This window comes from Ochotona princeps, chromosome 31 (genome assembly GCF_030435755.1).
Source record: "Ochotona princeps isolate mOchPri1 chromosome 31, mOchPri1.hap1, whole genome shotgun sequence".
In the NCBI taxonomy this organism is placed as follows: Eukaryota; Metazoa; Chordata; class Mammalia; order Lagomorpha; family Ochotonidae; genus Ochotona; species Ochotona princeps.
Window position 1 is genome coordinate 851068 of NC_080862.1, and position 27495 is coordinate 878562.

The following is a 27495-nucleotide window of genomic DNA, read 5'->3' on the forward strand; positions in this document are numbered from 1 at the left end:
TGTGCCTGCCACTTCTTGCACTCCTTCTCTGTTCTCCTCCTCACCCCCTCTGCTCCCCAGCCATCCCAGAAAGAGCAGATTGCCTTGTTACAGAATGTGTGCAATTTCCTATTCCAAAGTCTGGCCTTCATTGGCTCTTTCAGCCCAGTGGAAAGTTTTGCAAGTTTGGGTTGCAAGGAGAAAAAGAAATGCACACACCACTTCAGAAAGTTTTCCTTTTATTAAAGTGAAATGAGTCACACGCACACACCATGAAAGCGTTTCCTTTGCCAATCCCTTTTGGGCAGCCGTAACTTCCTGGGCAGCGTTTATATGAATGCAGCCTCACGAATGTTTTGAAATTGGCTCTTGAGCAGTAATTGTATAGGGAGCCCCGGGATGCGTCTCTTGGGTCCACACAAATGTGGTTTTGCTCTTCTAGTTTGAATCCAGTTGCTGTGTGTTCTTGCGAATCGGTAGGAAAAATACCTTTTTCTGCAAACATCAGTTAATTTACTGTCACCATATTCTGAAATGAATTTTTAAAAAGGGGAACGAACGCTGGAGACTTACCTTCTGAGCAGGAGAGAATACGTGGGCCGTGGGCTGTAATTACCATGTCCCCAGTAGAAGTGCTTGCATTTTTATGCACCTGCCCTGTGTGACTCGAATTCTAGCATTCACGCCTATCCACCAGCATGCTCAGTGTCATGGGCCTGTGTCCACTTGCTGAGTTTAGTAGGACGCCACCTCAAACGCCAGGATTTGATAGCTAGTTATGCAAGTCTTTGTGGCTTAGCATAACCTGGTTTAATTGGCATGCCACTTAAATCATGGTTAAGAAGCTAGTGTTGTATCGCAGTGGGTAAGTCACCACCTGTGCTGCCAGCAAGTTCTGACTTTTCTACTTCCAAGCCAGTTCCCTTCTGATGCACCTGGGACACAGCTCAGCATGACTCTAGTCTTTCAAGCCCTTGCTACCCACATGGGAGACTTGGAATGGAATTCCAGGCTCCTGGTTGGGGCCTGGCTCAGCACTGGTCATTGTGTTCATTTGGAAGATTTCTCTGTAACTCTGCTTTTCAAATCAATCAAATCTCTTTTTTAAAAACAAGAAAGATCAAGACTAGGCACAGAAAATGTTGACTCAGAAGATGTTTTTAAATTGGAAATCATGATTACGATCAGGAGAGCCTGATGGAAATGGCCTTTCCCCTGCAGGTTATTTTTGAAGTGGCTTTCAGTGGTCCCAAGGGAGGGTACGTGGCCCTGGACGACATTGCCTTCTCCCCCGTTCACTGCCAGAATCACACAGGTGGGTCTGCTTTCTGCTTTCCTCCCTTTCAGAACTTCCTTTCTCAGCAGGAATGTGTGGTGAAGCCTCGCTTTCCTCATTCTTCCTCGTAGCATCCTTGAAAAAGTATTTAACCAAGTAGTCATTTGTTTTCCGAAGTAGTTCCCTCCTGGCCCTGCTGCCACAGAGAGAGGCTAGTTTTTGACACCACATGCCAGCTATCATGTGTGAATGTACTTTCATCTTCCCTACCTGCCAGGAAAGGGAAGGGAAATTTACTAAGCTATCTGTTTTCTTTTTTGTGTGTGTGTGTGTGTGTGTGTTTGTTTCTTTTTTTAATTATTTATTATTTAACTTCAGTAATTACATTGTATTATGTGACACAGTTACATAGATACTTGGGTTCTCCCACCCCTCCCCAAACCCTCCCACCATGGTGGATTCCTCCACCTTGTTGCATAACCACAGCTCAAGTTCAGTTGAGATTCCCCCATTGCAAGCGTATACCACAATCTATCTGTTTTCATTCCTTTACAAGATATCTTGGGACTGTAAACAAGAAACCTTATCAATGTGTTAATAAAGTTCTAAAGTCTCCTCCTAACTTTATGTGTTTGGATTTTCTCAATGCTCCTGTTTAAAGGTGTTGGCATTTGGTAGACATCTGAAGGGTAGTATGACTAAATACTACGTGTTCCTAATTTAGTGCTTTGTCTTTCAAAGTGAACCCTGAAATTATTCTACCATAGTCAATTTTGCAATTTTGTAAGTTTGGTGTTTAGAAAGAGGGGAGGTTTTATTTTTTTTTTCTGATCTTTTTCTTTGGTTTTTTACTTTGTAGGAAGATAGACAAGCAAATCGATTCAAAGTAAATAGGAAACAAAATGTTTGCAAATACAGACAACAACATCTTAGTGATAACCCAGATAAATCCAACTGATTTCACTGGTTAATCAGTTTCTTCCTTGAGAATCCCAGGAAGACACTGTGCTCATCCCATCTTTTTTTTTTTTTAAGATTTATTTTATTTTTTGTTACAAAGTCAGATATACAGAGAGGAGGAGAGACAGAGAGGAAGATCCTCCTTCTGATGATTCACTCCCCAAGTGAGCCGCAACGGGCCGGTGCTGCACCGATACGAAGCCGGGAACCAGGAACCTCTTCCGGGTCTCCCACACGGGTGCAGGGTCCCAATACATTGGGCCGTCCTCGACTGCTTTCCCAGGCCACAAGCAGGGAGCTGGATGGGAAGTGGAGCTGCCGGGATTAGAACTGGCGCCCATATGGGATCCTGGCACATTCAAGGCGAGGACTTTAACTGCTAGGCCACGCCACTGGGCCCGCTCATCCCATCTTATTACTGGACCCTCATTCTGGGCTTTGGGTCAGACGGAAGCGAAAGCAGCAGCCGAGGGGATGAGCGTGTCGGCTGGAGGCGGCTTTCTGTCTGGCTGAGCAGCTGTGGGCAGGATTCTGCAAATCTGGAAGCTGAAGCTTTTAGTTTTCATCCTTCGTCTTACGTTTCTCAAATAGCTTCTGTTTCCTAACAGGTGCCAACATTTCTTCTTTATCTTGGTTAGCTCCAGACTTGTTGTCTCCGCTTATCTCATTCGGACCCAGCCTTCTCTTCACTCACCGCCCTGCTGGGCTGAGACAGGAATCGGTTCAGCAGAGGAAGTCTCTCTTTGCAGCATGTGGTGGGGTGTAGGACTAATCCAGTCTTCCCAGACCAGGTCCACCGCACTGTCACGGTGGTAAAACAGCAGTGCCATGTGGCTCCCCAAGCATCCCTTTAGAATGATTTCAGAAAGCAATGAGACCACCAGCCCCATTTCAATTTCATAGCTTCCCTGTAACTCCCTACACACCCTCATGCTTGGCCCAGGGTCTAAACCAGAGGCATACACCTTTCTATTGGTTTTTTACTGAATACTTAACAGGCAGTCACATCCACTTTTATGAATATGCCCCCCTCCACTGAGCGCTCCACTGTTCGCTATACACAGTTCCCCAAGTTCTGTTAGGATCCTGACACTCAGAGGACTACTGTCCAAATTCTACAGCTGGCCGGGCACCACACACAGTACCCAGGCCTCTTGTCCACCTGCTGCCTCGGTGGAAGGCGATGCTTCAGTCCTCCCTCTCCCAGATCCCTCAGCAGATGTCTGCCACCTTGCCAGTGGCCCAGTCCGTTAGCTTATGTCAACATACCAGACTGGTCCCCAAACCAGCGTGGCGGTCTCGGCCCTGCCTTTGCGCTGACTTGTGCTAAAACCAAGCCAGCCTGCAAACTTAGCCCTGCCCGGCCTCCCATGCCCCTCTTGGACAATGGAAGACTTTTGCATCGTTCAGAGCCGTAAGACTGATACTGGCTTTGTCTGCATGAGCTCCATGGAGCAGAGAAGAGGACTAGAATTGATTCCAACCACTTTTTCTCAAACTGTAATGCATTCTGCTAATGGGATTAGCTTCAAAGCCTCTCATTTCAAAAAAAAAAAAAAATTAGAGTCAGAAAGCAAGTGATTAATTACAGTGTTATGATGCTTCTGGGTGACTTGCTTCAAGGGACTCCCTGCTTTTTCCTCTTTTTTGCCTGATTATCAACTGATGCTCAAGGGCTTCCAATGACCCCTGGTTCCACCCCACGCTTCCAGTCTGGCACTTCCAGTCTGGCTGAGTTTGTCAGCCCACCTGACATGCGTGTCTGAAACAAGCTTGAAGCGAAGGCTTTGCCAAGCTTTGCACCCACCCTGGAGCTCTGGCTTCATCTTCAGGAATCTGGCACCGTCTCGAGGTAGAAGCGGCGGTCGAGGCTTGAAGGAAAAGGGTGTTGAGTTATGCCTTTGGGATTTCATTTGTATCAGACAAGCCTAAAATCAGGTTTCAGAACATTTTCTTCTGATTCTATTTTTGTAATGTGCTGTTAGTTGCATTTGTTAAATTTAGCATTTTGAGTATTCTATTTTTGCACAGTTTCAAACTTATACAGGCTTTATAAGATTACTACATAGAAGTCCCTTTTACTGTTCACTGCATCTACAAGTTGTTAACATTTGGGCTTGTTTGCTTTATCCACCACCCTGGAATAAGTTGTTAACTCCATGCCTCTCTACTCCCAAACACTTCAGTGTATGTTTTCCAAGATGCAACACACTCTCAGGCTCAACTGTAGGATGATGAAAATCTTCAGGACATTTAGCATTTATGCAGTGTAACCAACCGCCCCGCAGTACGTGCACCGGTTACCTCCAACTCCCCAGTGTTATTTGGACAGCTGTTTGTTCTCCTGGACCGCGACCGACTCTCGGATGGCTCTGAGCACTTGTGCTCGTCCTCTGTTTCAGCCCTTCTAATCTGGAACAGCTCTGCCCCACACTTGATTGTTTCGTTTCTTTGAAAGTTGACAAGTTGGAGGGTTGCCGTTGCCGCTGCCTGCAGTGCTGGGCTGTCTCACACGCACAGGTGCAGGGTCCAGTTGTCTCACTTCTCATCCAGCTGCCTGCTGATGTACTGGGGAGAGCAGTGCCACACGGGAGGCCTGGGTGAAGATCCTGGCTCTGGCTCCATCTGGCCTGCCCCTGGCCCCTGGGGCCATTTGAGGAGTGACCCAGAACGGATGATTTCTCCCTCTTTGTCGCTTCCTTTCTCTGTGGAATTCATCCTTCCAACCAAGTATATATATTTCAAAAGAAAGAAAGGAAATTGACAAATCGGGAGGATAGTAAATCTTTGCCTGCAGCCTGCTCCCCTCTTCCTCAGCTTCTTGCTCCCAGAATTCAAATGTTTCTCTAGAGATGCCTTTCCCTTATTCAGAACCACGCCCTCTGACCTGGCCTGGAGTGGTAGAGCAGCGCCTGCCAGCCTGCAGAGCACATCACGTTTGGTTACACTGAATGTGTCCTGAACTGCCGCACTCCAATCCCCCGCTACTCAGAGGGCGAGCTTAACAGAGAGGCTGGCAACTCACTTGTTAATAGGACTGAAAGTTATTCTCAAAAGAGCAGAAATGTTTTGTCCCATTCCCTCCAGGAAATTCAGCCTGAAGTGTTATTTATAAATTAGCACAAACGATGGCAGAACTCAGCCAAGCCAGAAATTTCAGCAGGGCCCTAATGAGATTGGTGTGACTTTCAACTGTGTGATTTACAGGATGGCGACCGGTTTGTTCCAGCAGGTCAGTGGCTGCTGCTGCTGTTGACCATAAATAGTCACTGTGGCACAAGATACAGACAGTGCCCAACAAAAGAAAGTTATGCCTGAAAAAAAAACTGTTTCCAAACTATATCTTAGACAGAAGCTGAGTCCCTTGGAATCCTCTCCTTTGGTCTTTTTTCATTTTGCATCTCTGAATTTTTTCAATGACAAAGTAAGTGAATAAGTACTCACAGTCTTTGTATTATGAGAGGAAATATCTTTTCAGAGTCTGGGAGTCATCCTCGTCCTTTTGAAAGGCTGGTTAGACGCTCACCTGTCAGCCTTCATTCCAGTAAAACCATGCTGTGTGTTTTACTTCTGCGGTCTCCCCTGGCACAAATGTGGCCTTGTTTCCATGGCCAGTGGAGGCCGCGGAGGCCCATGTCTGTCCGCTGGCTTATGAAGGCCGGGGAGGCCCATGGGATTGACGGACTGTTTGTTCTCCTTTGCTCAGCCATGCCCTTCAGCACTGCGGAAGCAAGCTGTGACTTTGAGGCAGATCTCTGCAATTTCTACCAGGATAAAGAAGGTCCAGGTTGGACCCGAGTGAAAGTAAGACCCAATATGTATCGGGCTGGAGACCACACCACAGGCTTGGGTAAGTCAGGGTCTGTCTGCGAGGGACCTCCCAGGATCATCTCCATGGCAACGGCCCTTCTTATTCCATACTTGCAAAGGTGTTGACACTGCTAGGAAGCAAAGACTAACAGTCACATTTTGTTTGAGTATTTGTTAGAATTGGGATTCAAGTTGTTGAGCTAGTGAAAGCATTTGCCAATTAACTCCATAGCCAAACCTTTGGAAATTATTCTGCCTCACTTTAAATGAAGCTGCTTTCCAAAAGCTGTTGGACTGCATTTATGTGAACTCTGCAGAGGAGATAAACATGTGGAGATTGAAAACAAAGTAGTGAGTCACCATGGCTGGGGAAGAGGCGACAGAGAGTGACTCTCCAACGGGCTTGGGGTTCTGTGCCCGTTGGCGTCCCCTCATTGTGGGTGAGGCTCATGTTGTGCAACTAGCATTATGAATGTACTAAATGCCATCGTATTGCACTCTTTCAAGTAGTACCTTTTATGTGTATTTCACTGCATTGAAGATATACGCACTGGGGAAAGGAAAGCTCTTAGAAAGTGTTGAGTAGGCACTTGCTGAATTTAAGAGGCTCTTCAAGCCGGGGCTTTGAGTGCTCTTTGTGTAAGGATTATCTGTGAATGTAATGATACCCTTAGAGTGAGAATTGGTGGAAACAACTTGATCACAAGGGATTTAGTCAGAGAGCGTTTATCTCTTTGGGCCCCCAGAGTGAATTTACCTTGAGGCTAAAGGTGATGTTCCAAGGTGTCCAGCTGCATTGTCCCTGGGTGTGGCCTTGAAAGGAACCCTCCCAGTTCTGTATCACTATTCTCCCAGGTTGACTACCTGGGAGAAATGCAGGCAGTGCAAATCCTTTCCTGACCTTGGCTAGGCCAACTCTTGGGGAACACAGTACTGAGTATATCAGATGTGAATCCGCCTCTGTGGCTGGAAAGCTTTTCAAAAGGAAAAGGAAACATCAGATAAATGCATATACGAATAAATGTATAATTGCAAGTTGATATAAATGCCATTGGGAGGAAAATGTGGACTTAAAAGATAAGCTTATTTGGTATAAAAATAGTTTTGAAACTTATGCATAATTTGTGTTTTCCACAAACTTTTTGAAGACATCTCACGTGACCAACAACTCTGCCCAGTTATACAAAAACTTCTGTCCCTCTGTCCCTACTGGTCATCAAAAGGAAGGAGAATGTTGCTGTGGCCTTTCCTGTGCTAGGCCCCTGTAGGGCTGTGGCCTTTCCTGTGCTAGGCCCCTGTAGGGCTGCAACCTGGGCAGCTAGGTGACTCCCAAGATGAGTCGGCTCCTTTGTCTCAGCAAACGTGTAAATCCTAACTGATGATTAGAATCCGGGCATGCACACTAGGAAATCAATACTGTTTGTGAAGTTTACTTTGATTTTGTTTACAACAGAAACAATAGATCTTTTCTGTCACTTGAAGGTATTTAAAAATGCTTTCTGTGATTTAAATACGGAAATAGTGTGTGTTGGCAAATTCTGTTTCTTTGAGCAAGTTTTTTCCCACTTGATAATCCGATTCGATAGCTTTGTGTTCCCTGCGTGCTGACTGCTCCGTCTTGCTTGCAGGATACTACTTGTTGGCCAACACCAGGCTCACCTCCCAGCCTGGCTACATTGGAAGACTGTACGGTCCCTCTCTCCCAGGAAACGTGCAGTATTGCCTGCGTTTCTATTATGCCATCTATGGGTTTTTGAAAATGAGCGATACCTTAGCAGTTTACATCTTTGAAGAGAACCATGTGGTTCAGAAGGTCTGGTCTGTGCTGGAGTCGCCCAGGGGCGTGTGGACGCAGGCTGAGGTCGCCTTTAAGAAGCCCATGCCGACCAAGGTGAGCAGCACCAGCGGTCCTGCCCTCATGTTCAGTTGCCCGACGGGATCCATGCATTATGTTTTAGTCTGCTGCTGATACGTTGTGTTCCTGTTGTTGAGGCTGTCAGCCTTCCTCCCACGCAGTAGCTCCTGCCACCAGCAAATTAATCCTGCAGTTCTTTAGTGGGTCTCTGAGTCATAGCTCCCTGGCGAGTTGGCTTGTTTATCCCTTAGCTTCACTGAGAACAGTGTAGGGATGGACAGTTAGTAAACATTGCAAGTCCACCCGTTAACCTGCCATTGGAAGCTATTTCTTATCTCTCTTCTGCCTGTCTCGCATGTGCATATATACTCAGCAATGGGAATGTTAATCTGAAAAAAGAGGACATCGGTGAGCCTGCTTGTGCGCCGCAGCTCTAAGGTCCACAGCCAGCTGAACATCAGATGAGGAAGCTCCCTGAGGGGAATGGGACCGACCCTGCCCTGGCCAGAGAGAAGTGATGGCAAGAAATTCTCAGGAGCCGGTCTTGATAGCGCGAGAATGCAGAAAGATCGCCAGGGGAGGGACTGTAAAAACCAAACAGCAATTCCTAAACTCAGGAACTCATAGACTCAAGAAAGCTTTACAAATGCAGCAAATTCTGTTGTCCGCTCCTCAAAAACAAAGCTAACATGAGAAAATCCACTCTGCTTTGGGCTTTTGTTCAGTGAGTGTTTCTTGAATGTGCTTTCTGCGCAAGAAAGGGGCTCAAAGAAACCTCAGATTTTGAGAAAGGTAGAACCCCCTTGACAAACAGGCAGGGCCCGAGTTTCTCTTGTTTATAAGCCTCTGCTCACAGCGGAGACATTTTTACCTTGTTCCCATGACAGTATCACCAGGTGCTTTCAGTTCATCGGAACATCTGCCAGGGCATCATTAGACCTTCAGAGTGATTAATTCTTTGAAAATCTCCACAAATTTCTTTACCATTGCTAGGCAACGATGTCGCAGGCTCACTGATTTCTAAGGAGGGCTAACGCAGTCACAGCAGCTCTGACAGGACAGAAATGTACAAGTGTTACCACAACCTCAGAGGCCCTGCAGTTGTTCTTTTGATGCTATTAAAATCCATGGTGTGGTGGTATTCCGTGGTGCAGCCCACAGAAGCACGGGCTCCTCCTGGAGAGGACCAGCCCCGCGGGGATGCCCCAAGCATCTGTGCGCAGCTCAGAAGTAGAACATGCAAGAGGAAATAAGCTCCCAGGAGCATGAGATGGGAAGTGGGAGCTCTCGTGGGGTCCTGCTGAAGTCACGTTCCTCTTCCACCGCCTGGTCTTCTTCCCGGCTGTCTGATTTTGGTCCCTGTGATTCTGACGCGTGTAAGTCTGTGCTCCCACCTGCTTGTTGGCTTCCCCCCTTCAAGGTGCACCATATTTGCAGACTCTCTGATAGGAACCATTAGGAATTTATTTTACACTGTCCCTTCTTTTTCCCCACTTCCTTCTCAACACATTTAGTTAAACATATGAATTTTCCTCTTGGTTCCTGTCATAACTTCAATACACTTAACTATTTTTCCATCTGTAAACTTTAGACGGATTCTTTCGACACCCTGAAAAGGAAGATGGATCAATTTTCACCCCTCCATTCCACTGAGAGCTCTTGCACCCTTCACTTTTCAAATTCTAATACACAGTTGGCGTTGTCATGGCTTGTAAAAATATCTGTTCCTGCAGTTGAGCCTCCTAGGCTCTGTCCGTGGCTAGATTTGTCACCGTCGACTCCAAGGCTGGCTGTGCCTCTGTGTCATTCCTCACACAGCATTCCCAGCCGTTTGCACCCATCTCCAAATGGTGTCAGCCACGAAAAGCCACATCATCGCTGGATGAGACTTGGACATAAGAATAAGGGGATAAGGAGTCCTGTAGGTCGATTCCAAAAGTTGAAATGAAAGACCCATCCCTCCTGCAATTCCTGTTTGCTCCCCGACATCTGCCCTCTGGGAAAACCTGTGGCTACAGAAACCCTTTGGTTTCCTATCGCTCTTGGGGAAAGGCACTGCCCCTCACAGCGGGCACCTCCCCCGCTCTGCTTCTCACAGGAGCACCTCTTCAGCTCTGCCCTCAGCGGGCACCTCCCCAGCTCTGCCCTCAGCGGGCACTTCCCAGCTCTGCTTCTCACAGGAGCACCTCCCCAGCTCTGCCCTCAGCGGGCACCTCCCCAGCTCTACCCTCAGCAGGCACCTCCCCAGCTCTGCCCTCAGTGGGCACCTCCCCAGCTCTGCCCTCAGCGGGCACTTCCCAGCTCTGCTTCTCACAGGAGCACCTCCCCAGCTCTGCCCTCAGCGGGCACCTCCCCAGTTCTACCCTCAGCAGGCACCTCCCCAGTTCTGCCCTCAGCAGGCACCTCTCCACTCTGCGCTCAGTGGGCACCTCCCCAGCTCTGCCCTTGGCAGGCACCTCCCCGCTCTGCTTTCTGCATGCAGAGCAGACTGCTGCCCCTGCCTTGGGTTTCGTGCACCCCTCATTCTCTCTGCCCGGGCTTCTCTTCTTTGCAATTCAGCTTCAGGCTCAGTTCTGGAGTCCTTCTCTGTGCTCCGTAGGGTAGGTTAGAGTTCTCTGGGCATGCTATGCTTCTCCGTTCTCATCTTGAGGCAGGGTGGCCCAGTGGTTATGGACACAGGGTGTCCCTAGTTTCAAATGCTCTCAAGTTTTCTTGATCGCTTTCTTCCTTAATTTTCCACCTGGAAGCAGACATACACTTGACATGTAGTCAGCGCTCAATTGAGCCTCTTTACTGACGCGTGCATTCTGACTTTCAAGTAGAGCTTCTCGATCCTCATTAAAATCACCTGGGAAGGTTTTAGGTCTTAATGCTTGAGTTTTTCCCAGAGTCAGAAAGCAGATATTTAGATAAACCTTGGCATGCTGGACGTTTGTGAAGGCGTGGTCTTGTGTTCAGGAAGGACAGAGGGAGGGAGAAAAGGCGGCACTTGCAGCCCTGGGGCAGTAAGCCCTTGGTCTGTGGGGTGGTGCCTGACAGTGTCTGCTACACCATAGGTCAAGCTCTCCGGGGATGGGGCCAGGAACCCAGTGTGCCCTCAGGGTTCCAGGTGACTCTCACAGGCAGCGCAGACACCTGGGACCGACTAATCACGATTGAAGCAGGAAGGAGAGCACCCCGAGGAAGACTGGGTACTTCAGCCTTGCTTCCGGAGAAGTCCCTCTGAGGCAAGGGCATGCTGGCAGTGTGAGGCCCAGTCCTCCGCTCCCAAGTGCTGGGCTCCTTGGGACTGTTCACTTGGGCCGCTGGTCTTCTTGCCTCTTGGCAGCCTTTCCGTTAAGTGGATCAGAAGACTTAGGCTGCATTCGTAGTCCTTGTGTGCACCCCTTAAGCCGAGACACGCCTTCAAAGCTTCCGGAGATGTGATACCAGAACCCTCTGATTGTTTCCCACATGTGGTTCTGGTCCACCGAGGGCACAGGACTCTGCAAATGTTCTTGCCATTTAGAAAGGATTTAAGTCATGCAGCACCCAAAATAAGCACATGGCAAACAGATGTCAGCTGCTGCAGTCTGTCTGGAAGCTTCCATCGGCGGCTCTCTATGGTTCAGCCCAGTGTTTGTTCTAATTCCAAACTGACGGCAGCATAGTTTGAGCATATGAGCATATGAGCTTTGCGTACATTGGTTAAGAGTTGGAGTTCTTAATTATTGAGATTTTGACATGAACTTGCTGGAACTTGTAGAAAGTTCACAGTTTGACCTCATGGTCACACAGTCCCGGGACCTTCTCTCTGTGTCCCAGGCCTTAAGGCCCTCCTGCCATCAGTGTTCCAAAGGAGGCCCCTGCTTCACAGCTGTTCCCCTGGGAAGCTGGCTGCTTCCTCTCAAACAGGAACTGTCCAGCCACCTAGCTTCGACTCTTTCCCCACCCCCAGATTATTCTTCCATCATACTGTTGAGTTTGTTGTGTGCATAGCATTTATGCCAGTCTTAAAATAATCTCATTTGTTCATTTATTTGCCCATTCCTGTATCTTTTTTTCTTATGAAAATGTAACCTCTTTGGCACCCGTGGGACCCCTGTGGCTCACCAGTCTGCTGCAGGACACAGGCATCTTCTGTTATCTTGTTTCATTCTCACAACACTGCCATAAGGGGCGTAAAGTGTCTCCTTTTGGAACATCTGGCATCAGAGAATGCAGTCAAATTAGCCCAGGATCATCCTCCTGTTTCGGTGGAAAAGAACGGCTGAACTGAGAGCTGTCACACAGGGCCTCACGGGAGGGAAGAGAGCTCCTGCCTGGGCTTTGGTCTTCCCTGCCTCATTCCCAAAGCAGTGCCGCTGAGCAGAACCACACAGCTCAGGGGCGGAACCTGTGTCCCGAATATTCTCTGTGAGCTGGCAGGGAGACCTCAGCTGAGCGGGCTGAGGGGCAGCCTGGACAGAATGGTGGTGAAGCCCCGACGCTCAGTTCCTTCCCTTCCTTTCTCCTCCCTCCATCCTGGTGCCTGCAGGCTGTGTTACCTAGGATTTCCCAACTGGCTTTCCATCGCCCATGTTTCGTTATTTTTCTCTCTCCTGGTGAGTACTTAACCAGCCTGTTTTAGGACCATGTGCTGATTAGATAACAATTGCTTGGTATCACCCCAGAGAGTCTCCTCTTTACCTGAAATGAAAATATATAGCCATGTTTAAGGAATGTTAACAATGACAACAATTTTATATTGTTCTAGCAAACTAGCTGTTTGAGCAGATCCTGTGCAATCATATCTGCCAACATCAACAGGGACTTTTCCTTCACACTTTGTAGTGTTTGCCAAGGCCCTCCGCAGAGGAAAGCTCAGGCAAAAACTCATGGACATTGGTCAGCATCACATCACATCTGCTCCTGGCAGAGCCAAGAGGTAGATCTAGGTGATTTGTGCTCTAGAAAACTTGCTTTCTGTACTTTGCCTAAATGCCTTGCAACCTTCTATCGGCCAACGTCGGAAGTGTAGATGAGGTGAGAAGGGGAGGCCTGGATCCCAAACCTTCTGAAACAAGGTAGGACACTATTAACTTTCAGTTCTACTTTAGAAATGAATCCTTGGAAGGATCAAAATTCAGGATGAGTCAAAGCAGAACTGTAGGTTAGAGGGAAGGAAGGCAACCTTCGGACATGTGGGTTCCCAGCAGCTCAGGGCTTAGTGGCCTGAGCCCTGTGTGTGACCTTGCAGAATCTCCTGGTCTGTGTCCAATGGGTGTGCTTTAATTCCTACCTTGTCCGACGACAGTGAAGGTTAAATGAGGTGCGTCAGGTAAAGCCTTTGGCATAGCGCCTGGCACATATGAAGAGTCTGCAGAAGTTCATGGGAAATAAATACAGTGAAAACATTGTGCATGAATTTCAAAGTTTTCTGCACAAAATTTACATTGAGTTCCTGTTTTCCATGAGTTTTCTGAAGAAATAGCATAATAACATGAGATTTAGCTGAGCAGAGAAAGAGGTTAAAGAGGTTAAAGAGAAAGACATTTAAAGAAAGAAGTTCAAGATGCTTTGTTTTAGCATCTTGATCCTCAAAGGGTTCCATGGACAGCACTTAACATAGTGTGAGAGTGATTTTCCTGTGGTTTTCACCGGAAAGTATTCTCTAAACTAAAAATCAGGTTAGAGTTAAATATTTAAAATATTCAGCACTAGTTTCCTTTTTAAGACTTATTTTATTTCTATTTGAAAGGCAGAGTTACAGAGAAACGTAGAGACAGAGAGAGAAATATTCCATTCACTGTTTCATTTCCCAAGAAGCTGTATGGCCAGAGCTGGCCAGGTCCGAAGCCCAGAGCCAGGAGCATCTTCCTGGTCTCCCACATGGATACAGGGACCCATAGACTTGGGCTGACCTCTGCTGACTTCCCTGGCCATTAGCAGGGAACTTGACCATAAGTAAAGCTGCTGGGACTTGAACCAGCACCCGTATGGAATGCTTGGCACCGCAAATGGAGGCTTAGCCTGCTATGCTAGGTTGCTGCCCCCAACACTAGGCTTTTAAAAACCAATCATGAACAGATTCCTTTTCCTTTTTGACTGAGAAATGGTTTTCAAGCTTTTGTTTATTTGAGAGGCACAAAGAGAGAGTGCAGCTGCATTCACCGATGCACTCCTCAAATGTCCATAACAGCTGAGGCTGGGACTTCCAAACAATGAGCTGAAAACATATGTATGTTGGTGTGTGCAGGCGGCAGGAGCCCAATTGAGCCTTCCCTGCTGCCTCCCACAGTCCACAGTCTGCTCTAGCAGGAAGCTAGAACTCGGAGCCAGCTCCGGGAATAGAACCCAGGTAAGGTACTCCGATGTGGGCTGCTGGTGTCTGAACCGCTGGGCTCAGTGCTGACGTCTTGGAAATATGTTGAGAGAACATGAATCATGCCACACTATTCTGGCTTGAGTTTTGCCTGGTGCTCCATCAAGCAGGAGCAATGAATCAAGGGTTACCTTGAGATTTCCACACACCACAGAACAATTCACTCCAAAAAGCCAAATGCCAGGAGGAACTGCAGAGTGATTGATAGGAATCCCATCATGATCCAAATCTCTGTTAACATTTGCTCAGTCACCACATCACCTAGATTGCGTCCTGTATACCTTCCAGCCTCAAGCTACTTTTCTCTTTAACAAAGAGCTTTCAGTGAACTGTAAATTAGAAGCACTGGGAGGAACTCAATATTGTGTTCATCAAGCATTTCTTTAAAAAAAAAAAAAAGTGTTAAACTGCACATGATGAGAGAATGACCAGGCCTTTGCTTCCTTTGAGGCTAACTGAATGATCAGCTCCGCAGTCATTAAAATCTTCCTGGTGAATCCGCCGAGTCCATGTCTTGACTCTTGCAGAACTGAACAACAAACTTGAAAAATCACGTATGCATTTAGGGGAAAGGCTATGTCTGGCTAGCCTGAAATGACATCGGTTTTCTCCACTATGGGAGAACCTTGGGCAGGCTTCATGTTACGCCCCAGGGAATACATCTCACTGGAGTTATGCCATTGGTGAAGGGTCATGTAGCCAAGTGAGTTTGGACAATTTTGCATACTAAGTGTCTGTGCCTCAACACTGTGTGAGGAGACACAGGGCATAGTAATATGTCAGAAACCCTGGATAACATCCCCAGTCAACCTTGTTGAAAGTAACAATTCCCTCAAAACATTGGACCTAGAATCTTCACAACCAAGTCCCAGGTAGCTCCTGCTAGCATTATTCTACTCACATAACAGATCCTGCGTTATGCTGAGATGGTCTACTGACCTGCCTGTGCAATTAAATCAGACTCTGTGCTTCTAGGGAACAGAGAACGTCCACCTTATTATCTTTGTTTGTTTCTAATGCCAATACAGTTTCTGGAACAGAATGGGCACTCAATGAATAGTGAAACAGAACTGAACTATCAGTACATACAGGTTGGTGGCAAGCAAGAACAGCACCATTCCATCAAGGGCAGAATAAAGATGAAATGTTTTTTCCTGAGAATAAGAGGCCATCTTGACGCATAGCACCTGTTCAGTTCCTCCTGCAAGGAATTCTGGGTGTGAATCCCCAGCAGTGAGAGGATTCTGCAGGGAACGGTAAAACACTTGCATTGTCACATGTACTGAGTCTGCTTTGAGCTTGCTGTGCTATCTGTGAAAACAAAAGCTGTGACTCTGCCCTCAGAAACAGCCTGTCCTCCTAACTGCTCTTGCCAAGGACAGGTCTGACCAGCCCTCCCCAAAATTCTCCCAGACCCTTCCCGCCCCCAGCACGGCTTCCCTAACATCCATGCTACGCCCAGGTCAGTGCTAACGTTGCTCCAGTTCAGACCCTCCCCGCCCCCGGGCCTTTCTGATCCCTAGGAACTCTCAGCACAAATGGAGCACGCATGACTGACGGCCAGCATCCACGCTGTGCTGTTGGGAAAACCTCTCTCTCACTGACTCTCTCCTTCTCCAGCCCAGGTGTCCACAACCACTTTCCATTTCTCTTAGCAAGTTTCCAACATGCGCCTCCCTGTCTCGTTCTCAGGATGTGACCTCCTGGGTCTCTCTTCCAGGAGGTGAGGGCATCCAACATGCGCCTCCCTGCCTCGTTCTCAGGATGTGACCTCCTGGGTCTCTCTTCCAGGAGGTGAGGGCATCCAACATGCTCCTCCCTGCCTCGTTCTCAGGATGTGACCTCCTGGGTCTCTCTTCCAGGAGGTGAGGGCATCCAACATGCGCCTCCCTGCCTCGTTCTCAGGATGTGACCTCCTGGGTCTCTCTTCCAGGAGGTGAGGGCATCCAACATGCGCCTCCCTGCCTCGTTCTCAGGATGTGACCTCCTGGGTCTCTCTTCCAGGAGGTGAGGGCATCCAACATGCGCCTCCCTGCCTCGTTCTCAGGATGTGACCTCCTGGGTCTCTCTTCCAGGAGGTGAGGGCATCCAACATGCGCCTCCCTGCCTCGTTCTCAGGATGTGACCTCCTGGGTCTCTCTTCCAGGAGGTGAGGGCATACAACATGTGCCCTTTCACTTCGGGCTCTCTGACTCTTCACCGGCCTCTCCTTATCTCCTGATCCATCTGACAAAGATGCGTTATCTTTGACTTAATCAAAACGGACCCTTCCACATCTGTTTGATCTTACTCTCCTCCCTCCTCTGAGACCTTATTTCATAAATTATTCCCTCTCTCATAAGTCTTCGATCTCCAATTAGTCCTTTACGCACTGCCAACATATGTTGGTCTCATGCATTCAACACAAATGAGCAACAAACCTCCTTTCATCTCAGTGCCCACTGACTCTGCCAGCCTGTCCCATTCCGCCAGCTTTCAGACTCCTTGAAAGATTCATCTGCAGTTAGTGTTCCGTGTGCTTTCCCATTCCTCCAGTCCCTGCTCTGCCCTCCTGCTCTCCTCCCCCAGCACTCCTCCAAAGGCTTCATCAACAGCCGAGTCGTTCTCAGCGATCTGCTACCAGGAGTTACAAAAATCTTAACCCACTCTCACATTCTGCCTCAAGCACCCCTTCCTCTTTGAACTCTTCATAACTCACTGCCTGGCGTTTTGTGTCTTTGAATGGAATTTGGATAATAAACAGCCCTAGATCATGAATCTGGAAGTTTGGCTTTAAATCTTGTCTCCAATTTTAACTATGTAAATCCAGGGCCTGGCGTGGTGGCCTAGTGGCTAAAGTCCTCGCCTTGAACATGCCAGGATCCCATATGGGGGCCGGTTCTAGTCCCGGCAGCTCTACTTCCCATCTAGCTCCCTGCTTGTGGCCTGGGAAAGCAGTCGAGGACAGCCCAAAGCCTTGGGACCCTGCACCCGCGTGGGAGACCTGGAGGAAATTCCTGGCTCCTGGCTCCAGATTGGCATAGCACCGGCCATTGTGCTCACTTCGGGAGTGAAACATCATATGGAAGATCTTCTTCTCTGTATATCTGACTTGGCAATAAAAATAAAATAACTCTTTTTAAAAAAAAAAACAATGTAAATCCAAAGCTTCTATCATATTTGGATGCAATAAGGCCATGTTTTAAGATGATCCCTAAGCCTCTCCTACCTGCTATTGTATTTTCAGTCATCTGAATAGCAGGAATTGTATCTGAATATCGTGCAACACATTATGGAGAGGCGTGCCTATTTCCTCTTCAAATAATCTTTTCCTTTTAGGGAAAGAAAAAGTAGAAGTTTACGTCTGTGATTCACATTTCTACTTTAAACCTTTCCTTTGGGCCCGGTATGCTGGCTCACTGGCTAAATCCTCACCTTGCAAGCGTTACATCACACACGTTTCTTCCTTCCCAGGAGCCCCTGGAGTCGCTGTCATCGTGTTGTCCATTCGTGGGCATGAGCTGGTCATCCTGTTACATTACAGTGGTCAGGGAAGTGTCTGACTGAGGGTGGACCGGAGGACTGTATTGTTTGTCTACCCCAGCATTGCTGTTTACATACAAGATCTTAGACAGCCTGGAGACCTGTTAGAAGCCACTGAATGGCCAGCAGCCCTCCTTCCCCCAAGAGTGTGATTTCAAGAAGGAAGGCATTCATGCCTCCTTGTGTGTCCGTGAGAGTGAGCGGTTTGTGTAAGTCTGACCTCAGGATTGAGGCATGCAGTAGGAGGATGAAACACTGAGGATGGCAGTATCTTGCTTCGTCTACGGTTCCTTTTTAGAAATTGTTCATGTTTACTTTCATTTGATTCCTCAGCATTAATTGTGTAGGATTAGTTCTCCATGCCGCATGATGAAAAGAACACAAACTTAGTGTCGGATTTTGTTCCCAATACAAAGGCAAGGAAGTGATAAATGGCGCAAATGAAGATGAGAATGTATTTGTGGGCTTGGGGAGGTGCAGGGATTCTTTCCTAAGGGCTTAAATTCTCAGTACGAAGTGGGCACGTAAAACGATCATTTAAGGAGACAAGGGCATTGTGGAGGTGAGAGGAGGTACAGTTCGGAGTGGCTCCGGGTTGGCTGGGTCTGAAAGCCAGCCAGAGCCCACAGCAGCTCCAGGCTCTGGGTGACACTGGGAGGTGGCACTGCTGCAGGAAAAGGTGCATTAGCAAGGCAGAAGTGTGAGCTTGGTTGAAAGAAAGTTTCATATGACACATGAGCCTTCAGAAACAGGGCCCAGAGACCTAAGAAAGCTCTTCATGCTTAGATCCCATGAAGCATGGACAGACGGAGAGAAGTGATTGGACAAAAAAAAAAAAAAAAAGGTGTGTGTGGGGGTGGCTGTAACTGTCCAAGTGAGACAGCCAGCAAGGTCTATCTGTGCGGATTCTCCTTGGGATCCTCATTGTAGTGTTCCTTCCCCCACGGCATGGCAGGCTCCTTCTGGAATGGTGTGTGATGGTCTTCCAGCCCGTCGCCAGCTCTTACACAGACACGTCTGAGTAACATTTCTAGGCCTTGTGGCCTACTCTGAGGTACAGGGGCTCAGCTTTCTATGATACTCGATTGGGGAAGAGAACTTTTTGTTTCTATGCTTACCCTGGTCCGAAAGGGAAACAGACTTGAGACAGGCGGGAGGGCAGAAAATGTTTGCTCGCAGACCCTCTGACATCCTACAGTTCCATGTCCTCGGCCTGCCTGAGTGTCCTGCCTCGGGTAATGTTTTCAGAGCCAAACACTAAAAACATAACAGTTGTAGGACAACATGAGAGGAAGCTGGCTGTGAACAAATATCCAGGGCTGTTCAGTGTAGACTCGCAAGATCATGCTTTTCAGATTCCTTATTGAGAAAGGCGAAAGCCAAAGAAGATGATGAATCGGGTTGCTCAGTGGATTAAGGCCTTCAAGCCTGGCTATGGCAGCTTATATATGACCAACTCCACAGTTGCTTCTGGAAACTCCCTTCCCATCATAGCAGCCCAAAAGATCTGAAAAATAATGCAGGTTTTGAAGTCTATGAGTTGAGTGACTTGGATGTTTACCACCCGATTAACCACGAAAGGATGGGCTGTGGGCATGTGTTCCGTGGTCACGATTCCCCCACCCTCAGAATGAGGGCTTCCCTGAGCAAGGAAGACTTTCGCTCTGGAGAGAGCTGGGAGCTGGGCAGTGTTTGTTCTTCAAAGCCAAAAGTTGAATTAAATCAGATGGCTCTTTCAAAAAAGAAAAGGCAAAACAGATGGGTCTGTTAAGAAAAAACTGTGGGTCAGCTAAAGGCGTATTTAAAAACACATGATCATTTTGTCTTTTGTGTAGTATGCAGACCAAATATAGCATCTGCAGGAGGCGTGCTGTTACACTGGAGCAGCAATTTGCTAAAATATGGCCAGGTCCCAAGAAGGCTCAGTCCCACACTCACTCTGTTAGATAAAGCTCCAGTCAGCCAGCCTCCAGGGATCTGTCAAAATTCCACCCTTCATGCCTAGTTCTTATTATTGGAGTTTTTGGTTTTATTTTGCTTTATGTTTTTGTATTTTTGATTTTTATTAAAACTAGCAGTTAAATAAATAAATCCAGTTACGTTTTCTAGTATATACTGCAGTCGTGCCAGTAGTATCTTAATGAAGGGCTCTGGAATTTCACTGACTTGAATTATAGTGATTTGTGAATAACTATTCCGTCAGCTCTGTAGTCAGCATGTCCAAATTTATCTGTGCAAATGACTTCAGAGGAGTTTAACCTCATCAGAGGCAAAGTTAAATTTAACCCAGAATCATGCTGCCTGGTAAACTGTTGAGGTCCACCGCTCACAAGAACTTAAATAGGTTTGTTTTATGAACATGAGTAATTTATGGTAGTGCTGGCATTGGATTGAAATGTTTCTATCTTAAGACAGAAGGCCATTTATGGAAACTGTCGTTTATATGTTAATTATAGGTCTCAGTTGAGGCAATTCAGTTTTTGTAAGGTACCTGTCTACTATGTCCGCCAAGTAGGTCATGGAAGCTCCTTTAAAAGGCAGTGAAATTCAGCCAACACTTTGTTCTTTCATACAGAGTAGCCTTGTAACTATCCATCGAAGATTTTATTTTCTCATATTCCACAGTTCCTTATGAAGCTAGCTTTCCTTTGAGGCAAATCCTGTTCCCTTGTGTTGAGTAACCCTTAAACTACAGTACATCATAAAGCCGAAGTCGTTAACCCTGACTCTTTCCGAACCCAACCTGATGTGGTTTGAGAGAGTGGGCGCCTGGCCCACCTGCGCCTGCCCTTGTCCTTTTCTGGCTGCTTCAACCAGGAACTTTCCTGGCCCCAGCAACTAACCAACCACTGCAACTGGACCTCCGTGTAGGCTCTCCCTTCATCCTACAGTCCCAAAGGCCTTTAGAGGAGATTTGAAATTATACACCTTGAGAAAATTTGCAGAGTTGTGTTTTGGGTTCTCCTGCTTGTCATTATGTTGTTTCTAGAAAGTTAGCACATTCTTATTTGACAAGGAAGAAGATGGAAATAATGAGAACTGGGTCGCTTGACTACTGCAGTTTGGTAAGCGTGAAGCTTGGTCACCCAGGGGTGAAAGACAGCGCTCGGTCAGTCTAATCTGTTTACAAACTATGAACAAGTCCTGACCATTTGTTTTTAAAAGATGAATTTACATATTCTAAAGGCAGAGTAACACGGAGTGAGGGAGAGACGGAAATCTTCCATCTGCTGATTGACTTCCCAAATGATCAGGGCTGGACCAAGCCTCAGCAAGGAGCCTGGAACTCTGTCAAAATATGACCCATGTGGATGGCAGAGATGCAAGTATTTGAGCCATATTCTGCTGCCTTCCCATCACCTTAGCAGGGAGCTAGGTAGGAAGTGGAGCAGCCCCAGGACTCAAGCGGATGCTCCAATATGGGATGCCAGCATTGGCAGGTGGCATCTGAAATGTGCTGCCCCACCACACCTGCCTGGGCCTAGGCTTTTGACCTACAAGTTAAGAAACTGATTAGAATGTCCCAATTCTACATTCAGGTGACTGAGTGCCTCTGATCCCCAGCTCTGGCTGTTGACTCAGTAGCTTCCCGCGCTGTGGACCTGAGAGGCCCCAGGTAGTGGCTCCGGCAGGTTGGGTTCTCCTCGCTCACTGGCAGATCCATCTCCAGTTCTCAGCTCCTGGCTGCAGCCTGGGCTCAGCCGCAGCTTTTGTGGGCGTTTGAGATGGGAGCTCACTCACTTTGTCTGTCTCAGGTAAACAAACAAGCCTTTTCAGTAATGTAAAGAACTGAATTGCTGTGAGCAGTGAATCCCAGAATGAGGCAGCCGCTCTGAATGTGTTTGACATATTTAGCATTATGAAGGGTTAGCATGTGGGATTGTGGGTCCTCATCTCCATCTCCTACCGCTCTGACTAGTGAGGTTCAGGATGGCGAGCTCTTACCGCTCACTGAGTGCTGGGCAATGTCTGAGACGTTCTTGATGGTCACAATTTGGGAGTAATACTGGCATCTAGTGGGTAAAGGCCAGGCTTGCTCCCAGGAACAAAGCATTCTCCCTCAATCAGGGAGGATCTGGCTCAAAACTGTCCACGATGCTGTGGTTGAAATACCCTGTTGTGGCGAAAAAGCATGTGCAAATCCTGTTTAGAGTTTAATAAAAAGTGAGTTAAGTCTTACATAACTATGCTCCAATTATTACATAGATCTCTAAACATTCAGTGCCTATTTGAGTTGCAAAGATAGCCTAAAGGGGTGTTCTTGACAATTAATATTCTTCATAAAAAAATTCAACGCACTACAAGTTAACCATGGATTGGAACTTTTAGTACAGATTAATTTACACAAACTTAATTTGTTCCTGACTTTTTAGGAATTTGTGTGAAATGAGTAACCCATGTCTAAGAGACATCACTTAAGATGTCATCTTCTCTCTCGTATAGAGATGAATTTAGATTTTAGCTAAGATTCTTTTTCAATCTTTAGACATGTTCAGTGTGCTCTGAAGTAATATCCAAGATGATGTAAGTTCTATTTTTCAGAAAGAACTATAAGATGCACAAGAGATTAATCCCTCTAAGTATATAATCAATGGATGATTCTCGTTTTTGTCACATTGTTTTAATTTTTTCAAAAATTTTGTTTGAAAACCAGTAAGATGGATGCAGAGAAATCCTTCATTGTTGGTTTGCCCCTCAAATGCCCGCCACAACCAAGGTTGGCCCAGGCTGGAGCCGGCAGCAGAGGACTCCAGCCACGTCCCCAACAGAAGTGCCAGGATCCATCTCCTGTCATCTGCTGTCACCCAGGGCCTGTATTAGGAAGAAGCAGGACTCGAACCCAGGCTCTGTGGGCGGAAAATGATCTTGATAGACCACACATGCTCATCTTGTCATGTTTCTTTTGTGTCTTGGGGTGCTGATAGACAACCATCAATTAAATTCCAGGCTTGAAGGCATAGTTTGAATGTAATCAGTAATTGATGGACTATGGGGTCTTTTATCAGGCAGATCATGTGGGCCAACTAGTGGTTCAAGTGTGGGAAAGCTCTAAGAGGGGTACAACTTAACAGCCTGTTGTTATCCCAAACATCTTCAACATCTCATTCCATCCCCCTCAAAAGGAGATGGCAGTTTTGGTGTGCTAGGTCAGCCGGAGTAACCACTTTCTCTAATGCCTGGTGGCAGTTTTAACCTCAAGGATTCTTTTTTATCTTTCAGTCAAAGGGCAAGCCAAATGAGACAGAGTCTCTGAATTAATTGCTTAATCACAAGACGCCAAAAAGCAAACAAGCGAAATGGATGTGTGAGAATGTCAGGGAAAATAGATAAGAGAAGAGTGCTTAGGCATATAACGGTTTAATGAATCAAGCACCATGTACCCTTGGAGGACGCTGGCCAAATGCTCCTGGTGGGCACACCCCTTCAAGCCGATGTGCAATGGGTCTGGCGACTGTTGCTCTCTCAGCAGTGAAACAAATGGTTTTTCCCTCTGAGAGAGCTTCGGCATCTGATGCCTCCTCAGGGTGAATTCTTGCAGGAAGATGGAGTCCTAATTAGGTGGCAGTCGGAGGGCTTAGCCGTTATTGCCTGGAAGGTGTGCTGTTTCAGCTGCCAGGTGTCAACCTTAGCTCAAGTCTCAAATCTGAAGGATGTCGTTTGTGTCTGATGGTGTAGCTGTGTGTCGGCGTGTGGGAATAATGGGCACCTCTCTTTCAGCCAGCCACTGGCTCGAGTGTGTCACAAGGATAAGCTCAAAATAGAGTGAGGGCTGTCAAAACACAGCCGTATGAATCATAACTAAAGTTTACTTCGATCCACAAGAAGATTAATACAGAAAAATGCACACGGAACATAGGTGTATCCAGGAGAACTTTCTTCAGTGTGGAGCTGCTGTGAATCTTATGTGTTCTGTTTATTCAGTAACTGCGAACTACACGTGGTATCGAGCCCTTTCATACACACCTTTAAAAAAATAAAAACTTCAATTTTACTTAATTTCAATGAAATTTCTAAACTCTTTTATTAAAGAAACATTTACATATAAGTATATGTGTGTATTTGTGTGTGTGTGTATAAAAGTAAGATTTACAGAGACAAGAAACAGGGAGGGGATTTTCCATCTGCTGTTTCACTCCCCAAATGGCCACAATGGCCAGGGCTGAGCCAATCTGAAGCCAGGAACCAGGAACCTCCTCCAGGTCTCCCACATGAGTTCAGGGGCCCGTGGTCTCGAGCTGTCCTCCACTGCTTTCCCAGGCCACAGGCAGGGAGCTGGATGGGAAGTGGAGCAGCCGGGACGTGAACCAACGCTCACACGGGATTCCAGGGCTGCAAGGCAGAGGATTCGCTGTGGGTAACCTCCTGGCTCCCAGCTTCAGGTCAGCTCAGCTCTGATTCTGCATCATTTGGGGGAGTGAACCAGCAGATGGAAGACCTTCTCTGTCCCTCATTCTCTCAGTTAAAACTACCCTTCATATAAAAATAAATAAAGCAAAAAAGAAAAAAGGGATCCTATTAATAATGGAAATTTAAGATGTAACATTTTTGAATATTAGAAACTTAAAAAAAGTCAGATGTTTTCATTATTCGTAAGTTGGGTTTTATATTCAGTTTTACCATTCTTTGTCCTTGAATTGAGAGCTATATATGAGGGATTAGATAGGGACAGTAGGAGCTTGTACTAATTCAATATTAAGTTATATACATAAAGCATTTTGAGAACTGCAAATATAAGCAGAACTGTAATATAAGCATTTTAAACTTCTCTTTACTCATACTGTTATGAAAAGTAGCCTCTAAAATTGGCCTAATGAGAAGAAATTCAGAAGTTCTCTCTGGCCCCGTGAATTTCATAATTTACAGGTTGGATTGATTTCTCCCTCACATGCAGCAATTAAAATGTGTGGGCTGATACGGAAGCCGCGGTTGTGGCTTTGGTTGGTGACACCAACGGAGACGTAGGTTTGTGTGTGGAAGTGGAACAAGGCTGGCAGAGGGCAGGTCACGGGGACCGCGCCCGCAGTGTGAATGGAACACACCACCAGAAAGCCAGCAGTGTTTGTCCTGGAAATGTTCGAAGAACACTTGGAAAACCATCCTCTCAGTGTGTGGCTTGTGTGTTCTCTGGGAAGAATATTTAAAATCCAACCAGCTTTTCACCGTCAGCCACTTAACCTCTTGCTTTCCTCGTTTATACTGTCAATTCTTTAAGAAATGCCACTCCTTTAAACACTAGGATAAACAATTTAGCATAACAACATTCAGTGCTTTAAAAATAATGTTCTGGGCCTGGCACGGTAGCCTAGTGGCCAAAGTCCTAACCTTGCACACATATGGAATCCCATATGGGCACCTGTTCTAATCCCGCAGCTTCACTTCCCATCCAGCCCCCTGCTTGTGGCCTGAGAAAGCAGTTGAGGACGGCCCAGAGCCTTGGAACTGCACCCATGTGGGAGACCTGGACGAAGCTCCTGGCTCCTGGCTTCAGATCTGCGCAGCTCTGGCTGCTGCAACCGCTTGGGGAGTGAAATCAGTGGACAGGGGATCTTCTTCTCTGCCTCTCCTCCTCTCTGTATATCTGACTTTCCAATAAAAATAAATAAATCTCCCTTAAAAACTGTCCTTCCAGGGCCGCATAAACATGGTGAGTGCGCTCTTGGCAGCATCGCCTCCTGTTTGTGTGGACAGAGCTGCTTGTAATCGCTCATGGAGTGCTTAGTAACTGGCGCGTTGTAAGAGTTTTCTGTGCTCAGTTCCCACAACTCACAGCTATATTTTTATGAATTGCAGGTGGTTTTCATGAGCCTGTGCAAGAGTTCTTGGGACTGTGGACTTGTAGCCCTGGATGACATTACAATCCAGTTGGGAAGCTGCTGGGCTTCAGGTAAGAAGATCGTCCCGCTTCGCTTTGCCACCCTGGCCTGTATGTGGCACTACTGGTTCACCTGAGAACCACGTACCCCCTTTGCTTTCTTGGCAGAAGAGCTTCGCGGCCACACTGAATAACTGGGTTTAGGTTTTAGAAATGACATCCCAGGGCCCAGCATGGTGGCTTAGTGGTTGAAGACCTTTCCTTGAACGTACCAAGATCCCATATGGGCACCGGTTCTAATCCCAGCAGCCCTGCTTCCCATCCAGCTCCCTGCTTGTGGCCTAGGAAAGCAGTTGAGGACGGCCCAAAGCCTTGGGACCCTGCACCCGGCACTCCCCAGAGAGGGCCAGGGGCCTGAACGACAGGACTGTCTGCCATTACTGCTCCAGCCGCATCAGCGGAGAGCTGGGTCAGAAGCAGGGCCTCCAGGTCACCAAGCTGTAAGAAATGCGGGCTGTCTGGAAGCAGCTCCGCTTGCTGGCCACAAGGGCCCTATATTGATTTCTTCAACAGGAAAATAATAATACCAGTCTGCACCAGAGAATACTCTTCATGTTTATTTAGTTAAAAGGCAGTTTATTTTTGGCTTTTTGTCAGCACTACAAGTATAGTACAATAAAAATTTCCGTACTCAAAGCTTAAGAAGGAATAAGGTTTCATTAGTAGTGCTAGTCAAAATCAAATGTAGCAAAACATTTGTTACGTAAAAGACGTGAAAAGCAGGCTAAGTATTAGAGAAATTTGTTAACAGTTTAGGTAAATAACCAAGCTCAGTGAAAGGAGAAGTCTCCAGTAAATTAGGAAATACAAACATTATGATAACTATTAGGGGCTATGGTATAGCAAGCTAAGCCTCACCCTGTGGTGCCAGTATCTGCATTCCAGCATCCTGCTAATGGCCTGGGGAGGCAGCAGAGGTCCTTGTACCCGCATGGGAGACCCAGACAAGGATCCTGGTGCCTGGCTTTGGACCAGCCCGACTCCAGCCAGCATGGCCACTTGGCGACTGAACCAGCACATAAAGACCTCTCGCTCTCTCTTTGTAGTTCTGCCTTTCAAATAAAAATAAAAGATAAATCTTTAATAATAAGTAAAGTTTTAAAAGCAACAGCCAAAGACATAAATATTTGTATTTGGAAGTGATAGCAACCATCTAGGTAGCAAAAAAAAAAAAATTTTTTTGAATTGATATTTATGAAGCCCTTCATGCCCTGAATGCTTTGCCCATCGTGTCCTGTAATTCTCACCAGCCCCCGGGGCACTGTTAACATTCCCGGGAGCACTGGGCATGCTGGGGTGCGGAGCGCCGGCTCCTGTGTCCCTCGGAGCTGTGCCCCTGCAGGTGCACCTGGCTTCCGCATGGGCTCGCCTTCTGCCAGCACAGCATTAGGGCTGGCCTGGGGGCGCGACTCCACTCATCTGCACCTCTGAAGAACGTTCACGCATTACGTAATCTTATCATCTTCCTTCTTTCCAGTTTCAGAGCTTTGAAAGTTCATGCACATGAAGAAACTTCTTCTTGAAAATAGCGCAGTATTTTCTAATCCTATAGTTGGTGGCGGGCACAGAGAGGGCGGGGAAGCAAGCTCCATTCACTGATTTGCTCCCCAGAAGCCCTTGGTGGCCAGCACTGACCTGGGGTGGTCTTTGTGCAAATGCGGTTACTTGAGCCGTCGCTGCTGTCGCTCAGGGCCTGAATCAGCTGGCAGCAGAAGTCAGCGGCCAGGGCTGGAGTCCAAGCAGGCCTCCAGGGTGAGACACTGGTCAGCCAACCAGTATCCTAACCGCCAGGCCAAGGGCGTGCTGGCTCAGCGCTTCAGATTTGTTTCTGGTTGTTCTCTGCCCCTGTGGCAGGACCGTTGGTCTTCAGCAGACCC

General features: G+C 47.1%; 1 protein-coding gene across 2 annotated transcripts in view; it reads left to right on the forward strand.

Annotated features, from left to right (window-relative positions):
* Positions 1-27495, forward strand: part of MAMDC2 (MAM domain containing 2) — an 89600-nt gene that overhangs the window by 53100 nt on the left and 9005 nt on the right. For both annotated transcript variants that reach the window (XM_058657385.1, XM_058657386.1), the window contains exons 7-10: positions 1201-1294; positions 5922-6065; positions 7654-7916; positions 25537-25630. In XM_058657385.1, coding sequence (XP_058513368.1) covers positions 1201-1294; positions 5922-6065; positions 7654-7916; positions 25537-25630 — 595 coding nt within the window. The remainder of the gene's footprint in view (positions 1-1200; positions 1295-5921; positions 6066-7653; positions 7917-25536; positions 25631-27495) is intronic.